The sequence below is a fragment of the Hipposideros armiger genome, unplaced genomic scaffold, assembly GCF_001890085.2.
Source record: "Hipposideros armiger isolate ML-2016 unplaced genomic scaffold, ASM189008v1 scaffold_1146, whole genome shotgun sequence".
In the NCBI taxonomy this organism is placed as follows: domain Eukaryota; kingdom Metazoa; phylum Chordata; class Mammalia; order Chiroptera; family Hipposideridae; genus Hipposideros; species Hipposideros armiger.
This window is the reverse complement of record NW_017732496.1, coordinates 142,930-157,257: the sequence shown is the minus strand read 5'-3', so window position 1 is coordinate 157,257 and position 14,328 is coordinate 142,930. Positions and strand designations below refer to the sequence as shown.

Sequence of the window (14,328 nt, the reverse complement as noted above, 5' to 3'; positions counted from 1 at the left end):
TACATAAGATCACAACTATTTTCACAGCAACACTAAGACATTGCATGCCCTTTTCATTCTCATTATCTCACAAATGTACAGTGGAGTTCAGATGGTACAAAACATGTGATGACAAGTATCATCACCTGGATACTTAATGGAATGTGTCTTATGAATTCTTGTGTTTTCTAGAATATTCTAGGTAGAAAGTTTAGAGCATAAATACGTGTGTTTTCAGAGATTCATTTGGTTTTTGCTGGCTTACCTTCAGTTACACCTGCTATAATCTTTACAACCTCATTACTGTCCAACAAATTGTTATTTGAAACCCTAACATTTCCTTGTGCAGAAATACAGGAAGCAGTATAGTTCATTGGCTTTCTTTGCAATATTTTATAATCTTCTCAGCTTTAATATCTAACACAGTACAAATTGAAATATTTAATATTTTATATATTTGTTATACATTTACTATAATATATCACACTACTATATAAACAAAAGCTCGTTATGGAGTTTTAGGGAGCTTTAATTCTCAAAAATTAGGAATGTTAAGGGTTCCTGAGACCAAAAAGCTTGAGAACAACTGCTCTACAGGGATAGAAAAGAAAAAGATACAGACATAGAGGAAAATAAGAAGTAGCCATAAGGAGACACTCAAAGACATAGATACAAACATGAAAGAAAAACAGAAAATACGTAAAAGAAAGAAAAGGAAACCCCAACACACTGACCAAGTCTGACATAGGCCAACAAGGAGCAGGAGTGGGCATGTGGGGGCTGGGTGAGCTGGTGTGGGAAGGTTCTCACCCACAATGCGGTACTGCAGCTTCCCATTGGCTCCGACATCTGGGTCAGAGGCTCGCAGTGTGGTAAGGGTCTGGGGGTCCTGGCCCTCGGGCACCTCCAGGGAGAGGTGGGTGCTCCCAAAGGTTGGGGCATGGTCATTCTCATCCTCCACAGCCACTCGTACAGTAACATGGGTCAACAGCGGGGGTGATCCCCTGTCCCGGGCATACACTGTGGGGAAGCAAAATCAGTGAGCTCTAGCCTGCTCCTATCCCATGGAGAAACCCACACCACATATATTAATACATGTTCACCAGATGCACACATAAACCAGAAAATGTCCATTTCTCCACATCCCATAAGCATACAGGTGCCTACCTGTGGACATGCACACATAAACATAAAGGTGTCAGAGATGTCATTTTCTTCCCACCTCCCATACTTGGTGCGTGCAAGAGATTTACCTTAGATTAGTGGTACTGTGACAGAAAAAGCACTAAGTTATCTGGGTTCAAGTCTCAGCTCTCCCACTTCTAAGCTGTGTTAGTGTGAGCAAGTGACTTCACCTCTCTGGTACTCAGTAACAATATGCTCCAGTTAAAAGTCTGCAGTATAATCTGAGGGACTCCTAGAGGGCATGTGACATTACGCATTTGATGTGTGATTACACTGGTGACAGCTTAGAAGTCAGTTCACCTTGTAATCTGCCAAACTCTTGACTCCCCAAAAGGGTCCAAAAATATAACAGAAGCTGTGCTGTAACGGGTGGAAGCTTCTAAAAAGTAACTTGAGGGTTCTGCCTGTGTAACACTGGTGCTTACAACACCTCTCAGGCTTTTGGGGTCCTGTCAGTGTGTACCTGTCAGGTTGATCTCCTCCTGCTCCTCCCGATCCAGGGCCCGAAGAGTTGTGAGAACTCCAGTGTCTGGGTCCAGGGAGAAGCTTTCGCCAGAGATGCCTCCATAAGTCACTTGCCCATTGGCCCCTGAGGAGGGGCAGCATGGAGGGCAATCAGAGGGTAAATCATTTTTTTGCCCTTTCTTGCCCCAGTCCATCCCTCTCTCAACTCATTCCCTCAGGTTTTACCCAGGTCGGGGTCAGCTGCCTGAAGAGTGAGCAGAGATGTGCCAGGCGGGCTGTTCTCCCTCAAGAGAACGCTGTACTCCTGCTGCTGGAAAGCGGGTGCCTCGTCGTTGACGTCAGCGACAATGATAGTCAGGAGCTGCGTGGCTGAACGCTGTGGGGAGCCATGGTCTGAGGCCACCAGAGTCAGAATGTGCTCAGCTCGCTGTTCACGGTCGAGGGGCCGCACCAAGGACAGCGCTCCTAGGTGATTGGTAGGGCAGATTGGAAGGAAACCTCCACATTCTCTCCACATCACACCCTCCACGTCACCAGCCACCGGGCCCAACTCACCAGTGCTCGAATGTAGCCGGAAGTAGCCATCCCCACCAGCGGCCAGGCGATAGGTCACACGTGCGGCCTCGCCCAGGTCCGGGTCTCTGGCTACCACGTGTAGCGCCGCGGGCCCAGGAGGCTGATCTTCTGGGAGGCGTATATGTGAGGGAGAGGCGAAGACTGGCGCGTTGTCATTTTCGTCGGTAACAAAGACGCGCGCCGAGACGCGCGCTGCGCGGCGGCGGCTGGCATTGACCGGCCGGTCTGTAGCTTCCACGAGCAGTAGCAGAGCTGGAGTGGCCTCGCGGTCCAGGCCCCGCGGTGCGCTCAGCGCCCCAGTGCGCGCGTCCAGGCGCAGCGCAGGGGCCGGCGGCTCCTGGCGCAGCAAACGGTAGCGCACGTCGCTGTTGGGGCCTGGGCCGTCGGCGTCCGTAGCGCGGAAAGTGTACAGCACCGCGCCGGGTTCGGGGTTCTCCGGAAGCGCCAGAGCAAGCGGATCGCGCGCGAAGACTGGCGCGTGCTCGTTCTCGTCCTGTACACGCACCTGTACGCGCAGCAGCCGCGCGCCCGTGCCGCCAGGCCCCTCGGCGCGCACCGTGAGCGCGCGCCACGCCGGCCCTGCCTCGAAGTCCAGCGGCCGGGCAAGGTACAAGCGCCCCGAGGCCGCGTCCAGCGCGAAGGTACCGTCTGGGTCCGCGCCGCCCACCAGGGTGTAGGTGAATGCGCTCACCCCCGCCGGCTCTGGTGGCGCCACCGACCCCAACAGGGAGCCGGGCTGTAGCCCCTCGGCTGCTATTACCGTCAGCACTACAGGCACTGGCGCTGCGGGGTCTGGCTCTGAGGGATCCGCCGGGGGCTCAGCGGAGCGAGCTGAGGGAAGCACCTGTTGTGGACCGAGGCAGGAGGATGGAATGAGGGGGACCTGCGTAAAAGGGAGTCTGGGCTGGCCCGATGGGTAGCAGGAAGGGTGCTCAGAGTAGCCTGAGAAGAGGGCTCAAGAGTCCCATGAAGGCGGAGCTCTTGGAGGTGGGCCCACAGCGGTGGTCAAGTAGATAGACTGGAGGAGGGACAGCCATACCTGCACCAGCAGCTGGAGGCTGGAGCTCCGCGGAGGGCTGCCCTGGTCGTGAGCGCTCAGCGTCAGCACATAGTGGGGCCGCTCTGCTCGGATGAGAGGTGCTGCAGTGAGCAGCTCCCCTGAGTGCGGGTGCAGAGAGAAGAGCTCTGAGCCAGGACCTGGGGACAGGCAGGGGAAAGGTGAGGTCTGGGTCATGAGCTGGGCAGGTCAAATGGGTGTGCCACTCCCACCGACTCCCTTCTCTCCATCCCCATACCAGTCAGAGTGTACAGGATGGTCCCATTCTCCCCTTCATCTGGATCCTTCGCCTGCAGAGTCGTCACCAGTGTTCCTGGAGGCACGCGATCTGGTACCTGTGGGGACACACAACTCACCTACAGTTGTCTCCTTCCTGTTCTTGAGACAACTCAGGATGGAGTTCCCCTCACCTGTGTGCAGGCAAAGCCCCTTTTTTGCTCTCACACCTGTTCCAAAAGGCAGTCTCTCTTACCTACACCTATAGGTCTATGAGGAAACCCCCATTCCTTCTCACTTCTTCAGGGCAGGGTCCTGGGGCTTCACATACCTGTATAGGGAGGCCCCCGCCAGCAGCCCCTGAAGCCTGCAGGAAGGTGGGGCTGTTGTCATTGAGGTCGAGCACTGCGATGTGCATGGTGCCTGTGGTACTGCGGGGTGGGCTCCCCCCATCCTGCACCTGCACCAGGAGCTGGTAGCTGCTCTGCCGCTCGCGGTCCAGGGTTTGGAGTGTGGTCACTTCTCCTGGGAGTGCAGGAGAGGGATCATGTATGGGATAGCTAGTGATGCAGAGCCTGAGGCCCATGGCTAAAAAGCTGGGGTTTGGGGTATGTGAGCGGGAATCCCAGGCTCAGTCCTGTTCCTCATGGCCAGGCTCTGGGGATCCTGTCTGGGTGTTCACCAATCTGAGGATGAGGCTATGGGGTCTCAGAATTTGGGTGCCAGTGCTCACCAGTCTGGGGGTGGATGCGGAAGGCTTTGCTGTCTTCTGATAGCTGTCGCAGGCTGTAGGTCAGACGTCCATTGGGTCCCGAGTCTCGGTCAGTGGCAAAGACCCGGCCCACACTGGTCCCTGGGGGCTGGTTCTCAGCCACAGCCAGAAAGGTGGGCTCCTCAGACAAGCGGGGACTGTGGTCATTCTGGTTGAGGATGCTGACCCTCACGATGGCTGTGCCTGTCTGCTGCCCCAACTCAGCTTTGGACCCAGACACTGCCATTACCTTCAGTGTGTACAACTCCTGGGCCTCACGGTCCAGTGCTGCCCGCACCCATAGCCAACCACTCTGTGGCTCCAGGCCAAAAAGCATAGTTGGCCCATCTGCTGCAAGGTGGTAGGTGATGGGGCCCCCATCTGGTGCTCGAGCCTGCACTTGCAGGACCTGAGTTCCAGGGGTGGTGCCTGAAGGCAGGTCCACACGGTAGGTAGGGCTGTCAAAGTGGGGAGCCAGCCCACGTGTCCCCAAGTCCTGTACCACCACCCGCAATCGAAAGTGGCTGGTGCGGGGTGGAGAGCCCCCATCCCGGGCCTCCAGGTCCAGCTCATGGGCTGGTCCCCCTGGGGGCCCCAGAGGTCCCATAAGCCGTACGTGGCCCGTGGTGGGGTCCACAGTGAAGACCCCACCACCTCCAGCAAGAAGGTTGAAGGTGACGCGACTGTTAATGCCTGAGTCGGCGTCCAGAGCCCGCAGTGTGTAGATGAGGGTCCCTGGGGCAGTGCTTGGCGGCAGCAACACTGTGTCTTCAGGTGCAGGGAAAGCAGGGGAGTTGTCATTCACATCATCCAGCAGCACACGCACCCGAGCTACAGTGAAAGCGGGGGGCACACCACTGCCTGCCCGCACCTCCAGCTCAAGCACTGGTCCCAGCAGCTCCCGGTCCAGAGGGCGAAGCGTTTGTAACAGCCCTGAGGCCCCATCTAGAGAGAAGAGTCCTCGGGGATCCCCGCCTGATAGGGCCAGGGCCACAGGCCCCAAGCGACCTAGGGAGGAGGAGAGAGAGGTCAGGAAAGAGATGGGGAGCACCTATTGAGTTGGGGCCAGACTGTCATCCCATGAAGGGCTATGCAGTGCCCACCTGTGCCTTTCAAAGTATTAGGGTGAAGGGCAGGTGTTGGCAGGAAGTTGGGTGGCACTGGAGTGATATTCGTGTGCTTGGGGATGAAGCAGAGGGCCTGCACATGTCCAAGGAGGTGTCGGGGACTGGAACCAGAGTGTTTTGTATTGGGGCTATCTGGGGTACCCTTAGATGGCACTCTAGGGTTATGTTGGGGTGTCTGGGTATGGCATCAACTGGGTATAATGATAAATGATACCTGGTGGGTTGTGTGCCTGGACTATGCCCACACTGGTGCCTGGTGCCACATCCTCTGGCACAGAAAAGACATACTGTAGTTGCTCAAATATGGGTGGTATGGGGGTTCCAGGCACAATGCTGATGTTGACTCGGGCACTGGGCTCTGCCTGCAGGCCACCTCCATCCTGAGCCCCGATCTCCAGCTGCACCACAGAGTTGGCCTGTCTGGCCAAGGGCCAGGCTACTGTCAACAGCCCTGTGAGGAGGGATAGAGCAGATATGTATAAGGAAACAGAACAGTGTTGGAAGGGTTATAGGAAAAGAGTCAGAGCTTCATTTAGGCAGATGGAGACGGGGGTGGGGCCAGACCCTGGGTATGGCAGGAACCTCACCTGAGCGCTCATCCAATGCAAAGAGTGGGGGGCTATTGCCAGCCAGAATGTGGTAGGAGAGTCGCCCATGGGGCCCCTGGTCAGGGTCATGGGCACGCACCCTCAGTACGGCTGTGCCTGGTGGACTCTGGGCGCTCAGACTGGCAGCATATTCCCGTGGGTAGAACTGAGGTGGGTTGTCATTCTCGTCTGACACAAACACCTTCACATACACCATGGACTTGAGGCCTCCCTGGTGAGGTGTAACCATAAGTCAGGTAGGCCTTGTCTGGCCCTGATGAGTGCCCTACCCCAATGCCCAAACCTGCCCATGGTCTGCCCACTCACCCCATCCACAGCTGTCACTGTGAAGTCGAAGCTTGAGGGCCCTTGGTCGCGGTCCAGGGTCCGGGTTGTGCACACGTCACCACTGTGGGCATCGATGCGGAAAGGGGGAGACCCCGAGGCCCCAAGTCCAGCACCCAAGGAATAGGAGAGGAGGCCAAATGGGCCACTGTCTGCATCTGTGGCTGTCACCTGGGGAGAGGCTGGGGTGAGTGATACCCCATCTTTTTGGCCAGAAAAGCCAGTGGCAATTAGAAGGAGCAGGCCAGCTGATGCCAAGTCTCTGGATGGTGGACACCCAGAGGGGACTAGTAGATCAAAACTCAAGCCCAGCCCAGACCTCATTACCTGAATTAAGATCCTGTGTGGGGCCAGCCGAGTGGCTCAGTTAGTTAAAAGTTGGCTTAGGAGGGCGAGCTCTGAGCAACAGGGCTGCCAGTTCGATTCCCACATGGGCCAGTGACGCTGCGTCTGAGCTGAGCTGTTGCTGAGCTGCCAACAGGTGGCAGGATGGCTCAGCTGGTGTAACAACAAGATTGCCTTTTCGATCGTGTACTACCCCTATCCACAACTAAGATTGAACACAGAACCTTGAGCTTAGAGGTCACAAGCTGCCGACGGGAAGCCATATGGCGACTGGCACCCTCCACAACGAAGATTGAAGAACAACAACTTGGCTGGACCCCTTCTCCAATTCCTCAACACTGTTCCTCTCCCCCAAATTCCCCAATAAAATCTTAAAAAAAAAAATCCTGTGAGCCTCTGGTCACAACATATTTGTCAACTGGTCAATTTATAACATTGTTTTATGTGTTTCTGTTTAAAGACACCTAATTTAATATATATTTTGATTCATTAACATTGAACTCATGGCCAATGGCACTATAACGCATATGTGAACAAAGTGTATCTAAACACATGTATTTTCTCCATAAGGCACATCACAGCTTTTTTGCGCTTACGAACACTAGACAGCACTCCAGCAGCACATGTGGGGACCATTTTAAACAGCAAAATCACCAGCAAAAAGCACAAAAATGTGAAAAGTGTGGCACTAAATAAACAGACTGCATAGAAGACCCTTGTTTACAGTATAATAGCTGAAACATAAAGGCAGAGCCTTGCCACATTCAACCTCAGCTGGGAATGTGTGCGCTGGGTGACTTGAGTTTTTCATCTCGTTGCGCATGTCCAAGAATGACTCCAAAACCTCCATGAGTATTGGTTTTTGGGTAAAAAATACATTTTAGAGAGTCAACAAACTCACAAATATGGAATCTGCAACGAATGAGGACCGACTGTACTTATAAAGAAGAGTGCTAAAGGGCTGGGACCGCAAATTCCTGGTGGATCGCAGGGAGTTAACAGCCATGACCAAGTCTCATAATCACTCCAGGCAGAGAACTGGCTGACCGATACAATTATAGAGGCTGATGTCATAGGCCTACTCTTGATTGAGTTTGGTCATTGCAGAGTGGGATCTGATTGATACTGGGATCTGATCACTGGAGTGATCAGGGTTTGCTTTATGGATTTGTGGATGTGGCTCATGCGCTTTTAGCATCCCTTCACTTCTCAAGCCAGCCTCATTGGAAGTGGTAGAGGGAGAATTGCAGGTCTGTAGGAAAATATTGAGGTCATTCAGTCCTGGGGGTTCCCCAAAACTAAGAAGTAGGGAAAGGCTTCCCTGGTTAATTCTTGGGCATCTCCCAGACTGGTTCAGAAAAAGTTGAATGACTGGACACCAATATCAGGATCCTCTGAACATTTCAGAACCAGATCAGCAGAAGACATCGTTTTGGGAGCTCATGAGGCCTGGACAGGGCCAGGCACACATCAGGCACTCTATGTATATTTGTTCATTGAGTGAACAGACATTCTGGTTGCCCTGCCTTACAACAAAAACTGCTTTCAAACCAACTTTTATACCATGGGTGCACATTAGGGCCTCAGTGGCGGGATAGCTGGTGCTGACTACCGTAGTCTGTGACAAAGTGCTCTTTGTGAATGCAAGGACCTCAGGGTCATGATATGCTGTAAAAGGAAGCTGGAGAGTTGCCCTTTCTGAGCCAGAAAATGTTGCTCAGGGAAAAGGCTGACCAAAGACTTCTGATGGTTGCCCAGGCCCTTGACAGAGTGACTTGTGCCATTGTTTACCCTCCTGAGAGACACTAAGACCCTGCTGGACCCTGGAAACAGCTCCCGCTCCAACTAGATACTGTGGCTGTGGGCCCGGATATCCCAGGAGACAAACTTCCCCTGCATCAAGCCTGTGGGCTGCAGCACAGCTGTGGCATCATCTCCAGAAGCTGTTAAAGACCTCTGCCCTCTGACTCGCTGCAGGAAGAAAGCAATAAATAGTGGTCAGGGGAAGTTGTCAGGAAGTGACCCCAAAAGGCGCAGGGGCCATTGACTGGAAATGACCAAGGCAGAAGTGAATTTCCCAGCCTGTGCAGCCCCTGCTCAGAAGTTCCACTGCAAATGCACAGTCTCCGTTTCAGCAGGCTCTCTGCCCTGCTGCACAGTCCAAATGCAGTGAGCTCCCTCTCCCAAAAGCCATAACTTGTCCCCACGCCACCCTTAGTTCTCATCAGATGCACTGTTCCAAGGAGAAAATAAAGACACTTATCTGTGAACGCTCTAAAATTCCTAACAGACCACAAACTAACTTACTGCATCGGCCCCATCCTGACTTCTTTCCCAGGTGTCTCTCCTGCTTTGACTTCTTGACTCTAGGCTCCCCTGCTTCTGTTCCCACTGCTTCCCCATCTCCCCAGCCTTCCTCTGCCTCCCCTTACTCTGCCTGTTCTTACACGTTGTTGTTCTCTGCCATCTCTCCTTGGCCTTTTCTCACTCTACACACTCACTGAGGGCCTCCTCTTCCACTTCCGTGGCTTTGACCATCATCTATATTTTGACCCAGACCACTCCTCTGAGCTCCAGACTTGTACATCCAGATGACTGCTCAACATCTCCACTTGGATATCCCCAAAGGCACCTTAAATCCAACCTGTCCAAAACTAAAGTCATGATCATTCCAAATCCCTCTCTAATGACTCTTCCATCCATGCAGTTGCTCAAGCCAGAAATCTGTTCTTCCCTTTTTCTCTCCCGGTATATCAATCAACCAGGGACTAAGTAAATCCTCATTATCTCTCCTATCTGTCTATTCCTCTCCATCACCATTATCACTGTCTTAACTTAGGACTGAGTCATCTCTCCGCTGAACTGTTGTAATTGCCTTCTCATAGCTGTCTGACCCCTACACCAATCCTTCCTCTACATCAGGATTTCTCAACCTCAGCATGACTGACATTTTGGACCAGATAATTCTTTGTTGTGGTGCTGTCATGTGCATTATAGGATGTTTGGCAGCATCCCTGGCCTCTACCCACTAGCCACCATAGCACCCCACCAGTTGTGACCATCAAAACTATCTCTGGACATTGTCAAATGTCCCCTTCAAAGGGAAAAATCACCCTGAGCTGTGAATCACTGCTCTACAATGATTGCCAAAAGCATCTTTTGAGAAAACAAATATGATCATATTACTCTTCTACTCAAAAAGCTTCAATGTTCCTTTAAGAAAAGAGCTCAAACCCTTTGGCCTGGCTGGACCTTTCACCGTCTGGCCTCCCTGCACAGTCTCATCTCCCACTCTCCCATCTCACACCTTAAACTCCAGAGACACTGAGTCACTGTAGGCCCTGGAACAAGTCAGGCTCTCCCACTCCTCGATGCCTGTCACCTCTGCTTGGAACCCTCCCCTGTCTGGTCCCCTAATAAACTCCTGCTCATCCTTTAAGTCTAAGCTCAAGGATCCCTTCCTTTGGGAAGACACTCATACTGCCTATCTGTACCTCACATGTACCCTCAAAATGGAAGTTTTCTTATTGCAGTAAAACTTTCTTTGCATACGAAGCTCCCTTCTAGAGTATAAACTCCATGAAGTGGCGGGGCCGGGGCGGCGGGGGGGAGAAAGGGGGTAAGATGACTCATTCATTACTGTATTCTCTGTCCCTAACACAATGGTAGATACTCTAAATGTATATTAAATGAATTAAATATTAAGTCTTCTAGTAACCATTACGAACACCCAGTGGTTGTTTTTTACCCTTGCTCCCCTGTGGTTACTAACAGTAAAAGCTTCAGGAAACCACCTGGAGAGTTGCCCTGTTTCTTCAGGCGCTAGTGAGGAGGAAGAAGTTGGGAAGCCATAGCCCATTGGTCCTGGGCCAAAAGGGACAATAAACACATGAGAGTGGGTGGGAGCTGGACAGCAGCAGGCAGGCAAATACCCAGAGTCTGGCCAGAAGGCCCAGGCACTGGCCTGGAAGTCTAGGTCAACAGGCAGCCCCTGAGAAGCTTTTCAGGGGTCTGGTGGACTTCTGAGACATAAAGACTTCAAAGCACTAGTCTCTTAAGAGGCTTCCCTGCCTCCACTCTCCCCTCCTGCATCCATGGTGCAACCAAAGCAATCTTTCCGAAAGACATATCAGATTTGCCTAGAGCCTCTCATTGGTTTCCTATGATTTTAAAGATAAAGTCCAAGTTTGTAACCTGGTCTCTGTCTACCATCTTGTCTCATTCTATTCCCAACTCTTGATCTCATCAGCACAGTGGAGGCCAACTTGAACAATGCAGCCCCCTGAACACATCACGGAGTTCTGCAGCTCTTTGTATAGACCTGGAGTCCCTGTTCACACACCCCGTATTATCCACTTGACAGTCTCACTGGTTCTTCAAAGGCCCCTCCTCTGGGCTTCCACAGCATCTCACATGATGCCTGCTGCAGCTCTAGTTACTGACGTGCCTCCCTGCCTGCACTGGGACCTGCTTGGGAACAAGACTGTCTGCTTTCTTTGTTCCGAGGGCCCAACACAATGCCAGACTTCCAGTGGGTAAGTTAATTCATGACAACACAAGACACTTTTTCTCTAGACCCAGTCTTAATTCCCTCAACTGCCAAGATTACCTGGCCTAGCTCCTGTACCCTGCTCCCTTATCTTTTCATTAACCCTCACCCTCTGCACAGACTTTGGAGCTCACAGGATAGGACTGAACCCTCTGGCATTAGCCACCATCAAGAGCTGCACCTGCAAGGCTTGGTTCTTGTTCTGAGGTCCCTGTGGCACTCTGCTCCACTCCGGCCCACAGCAGCACCCGCTGTGTGCAGGGCTTACCTACCTGCAGGAAGCAGGATCCGGGCTGGGTGCCCTCAGGCAGTGAGGCATTGTAGAAAGTCCTCTGGAACTGAGGCTCGTTATCGTTCACATCTTGCAGGGCCACACTAACTGTGGCGGAGGAGGCGAGAGGAGGCAGGCCCCCATCTGTGGCCACCACAATCAGCTGTGGCTGGGGTTCCAACTCATAGTCCAGCGAGGCAGCCGTGGTGATGATGCCTGAGGTGGGGTCAATGGAGAACCAGCGGGTGTGGGTGCCCGGGGCCAGGCTGTAGGTGACCTGCCCATTGGTGCCCTGGTCAGGATCCTGGGCCATCACCCGCACCACAAAGCTGCCAGGCAGTGCAACCTCAGGCAGGGGCTCAGGCCGGTAAAGCTGGCGGTCAAAGGCAGGCGCGTTGTCATTGACATCGGTGACGTGCAGCACAAAGGCAGCCTCGGCCCGCAGTGGGGGTGAGCCTGAGTCTGTGGCGGTAACCCGCAAGTTATAGGCATCCCGCTCCTCCCGATCCAGTTGCCGAGCCACGCACACCAGGTAGATGACACTGTCCTGGGTGCTTAGGGCAAAGTGGCCCTCTCCACCCTCCAGGGACACGTTGACATGAGCAAAGTCGCCATCATCTGGGTCTGACACGGAGATGCGAGCAACGAGCTGGCCAGGTGGGGCAGCCTCGGACACGCGGGGAGAGCCATCTGCACTGAGGAAGATGACAGTCATGGAGGGCTGATTGTCGTTAGCATCTCGCACGTGCACAGTCACAAAGGCCGAGCCCAGCTCAGGGTGAGCCCCACCGTCGCGTGCCTGCACCACCAGTTCATGGACCCGCCGTTGCTCAAAGTCCAGTGGCCGCTCCAGCCGCAGCAGCCCCGTGTGTGCATCGATGGAGAAGGGTCCATCACCCTCGCTCTGCCTCCGGTTGATCTCATAGGTCACAGCCCCGTTGGCACCAGCATCAACATCAGATGCATACACTTGCAAGACTGGACTGCCGGGGGCCAGGCTCTCAGACACCACAGCGTGATAGCGGCTCTGATTGAAAGCTGGGGCATGGTCATTGATATCCAGCAGTGTCACATCCAGCAGGGCCTGGGCCCTCCGGGGGGGTGACCCACCATCGTAGGCCTCCAGTTTCAGCATGTAGTGTGAGCGGTTCTCTCGGTCCAGCTCCCCAGTAACTACCAGCTCGGGCACTGGGGCCCCATCTGGACCAGGCCGTGTCTCCAGCCGGAAGATCTCTCCAGCCCCATCACCAGACAACGCATAGCCCTGGGTTCCTAGGCGGCCAGCATCTGCATCCCGAGCAGGCTCCAGTGGGTAGCGGGTGCCCGCAGCTGTATGCTCAGGTATCTGCAGGGCAGCCCGGGCCCGTGGGAAGGCTGGAGCGTGGTCATTGATGTCAGCCACTCGCACAGTAACTTCCACAGTGGCACCATCAGGAGTGACTGCAGTGAAGCGGTAGCGATCCCGCCGCTCACGGTCTAAGACCCGGGCTGTACGGACTACCCCGCTGTGTTCATCGATGGCCAGGTCTGTGCCCACACCGCTGCCCTCCTGAGCGGAGATGAAGTACATGGGAGGTGCTGCCGTGCCTGCTGGAAGCCCTGCACTGATGTCCCCGATCAGCGTGCCCGCCGGCTGCTCCTCATCAATCTGCAGGTCCAAGCTCCCGGCCTGACCGCAGGCGCCTGGCACCCTGGCCCCCAGCAGCAGCAGCAGCAGCAGCAGTGGGAGCAGGTGAAGGGGCCTGGGGCTCTGCATGCCAGTGCAGGAAGGCACAGTGCCCGGCTCCTTCTGCATGGCAGGCGCAGTCCCGATGTGGCCTGGGCTCCAGCTCCAGGCCAGGCTCTAGGCCCAGCTTGATCTCAGGCTTTGGATCGGGTCCAACACAGGCCCTGGCTCCAGCTCAGGTTCCCCGACCTGGAAGAAAAACAGCAGGAAAAAGGTCATGATGATGGAGGGATCAACAGTCCAGGGAGACTGGGGTCTAAGCCTTGTGCTGCCTCACACCCATCTTGGGCCCAAGAAGCTCCTGCTTCAGGACTCCGCAGGACCCACTCCAGTCGTTCCCTGGCAGGTCGCCATCTCACCCTGGCCCCCTTCTCAGGAGATGTTTTGTTTCTATTGTTCAGGTCTGAATGCCCTTGGGCGCCCTTCCTTCCATCTCTAGACTTTAAAATAATGGCTAGTCCTTTATCATTTCCCTTCTCATTCAGAGCCAATGCTCACCTCAATAACCATGTGCTTGGGAACCTCACCTGAATTGTCAACCTATTCCTCTCCGCTGGAGGCTTCTATCAGCATTTAAATATGCTAAAGGCATATATATACATACAGATATACACACACACACATATACATATGCAATTTCCCTTAGTCCCATTTTCCTCTCCAGTCAACAAGAGATTGAGCACCTACTATGTGGAAGCACTGGGGACACATCCATGAATAAAGGAGACAGTCCCTGACTTCACGGGGCTTATAGTCCAGGTATTGGACAAGCGATTGCAAGTGTGATAGGGGCTGTGAGGAGAGTACCGGGAGCTATGAGGGCGTAAGACAGGGAGTCTGGGAGAGCTTCTCTGAGGAAGTGACAATCACCTTGGGATCTACTTACTAAGTAGGTGTTAGCTAGGCCACGGTGGGCAGAGAAGGGGGTTCAGAGAGGAGAGAAGAGCATTTGGAAGCGGGAACAGAATATGGACAGGCTTAGAGTCCACAGTCAAGAAAGGGCTGAGAGTATCTGGGGGTGGTTAGCGGGCAGTGTGTGTGAGGGGTAGAGTGCTAGGGGCAACAGTATAAAATGGGGCAGGGACTCATAAACCATATGGATTATTTTGACTTTATTGTAAAAGCAAATGGACGCCATAAAAATATTTT

The 14,328-nt window shown here is 53.7% G+C and overlaps 1 protein-coding gene across 1 annotated transcript in view; it reads right to left on the bottom strand.

Annotated features, from left to right (window-relative positions):
- Positions 1–13,368, bottom strand: part of DCHS1 (dachsous cadherin-related 1) — a 20,383-nt gene extending 7,015 nt beyond the window's left edge. Inside the window, exons 1-12 of the mRNA XM_019632483.1 lie at positions 11,455–13,368; positions 6,271–6,459; positions 5,944–6,175; positions 5,571–5,807; positions 4,212–5,237; positions 3,810–4,003; positions 3,501–3,597; positions 3,245–3,402; positions 2,185–3,049; positions 1,855–2,094; positions 1,628–1,753; positions 790–999 (exon numbers count right to left, since the gene is read on the bottom strand). Coding sequence (XP_019488028.1) covers positions 790–999; positions 1,628–1,753; positions 1,855–2,094; positions 2,185–3,049; positions 3,245–3,402; positions 3,501–3,597; positions 3,810–4,003; positions 4,212–5,237; positions 5,571–5,807; positions 5,944–6,175; positions 6,271–6,459; positions 11,455–13,248 — 5,368 coding nt within the window. The 5' untranslated portion in view covers positions 13,249–13,368. The remainder of the gene's footprint in view (positions 1–789; positions 1,000–1,627; positions 1,754–1,854; positions 2,095–2,184; positions 3,050–3,244; positions 3,403–3,500; positions 3,598–3,809; positions 4,004–4,211; positions 5,238–5,570; positions 5,808–5,943; positions 6,176–6,270; positions 6,460–11,454) is intronic.
- Between the last annotated feature and the right edge of the window lie 960 nt (positions 13,369–14,328).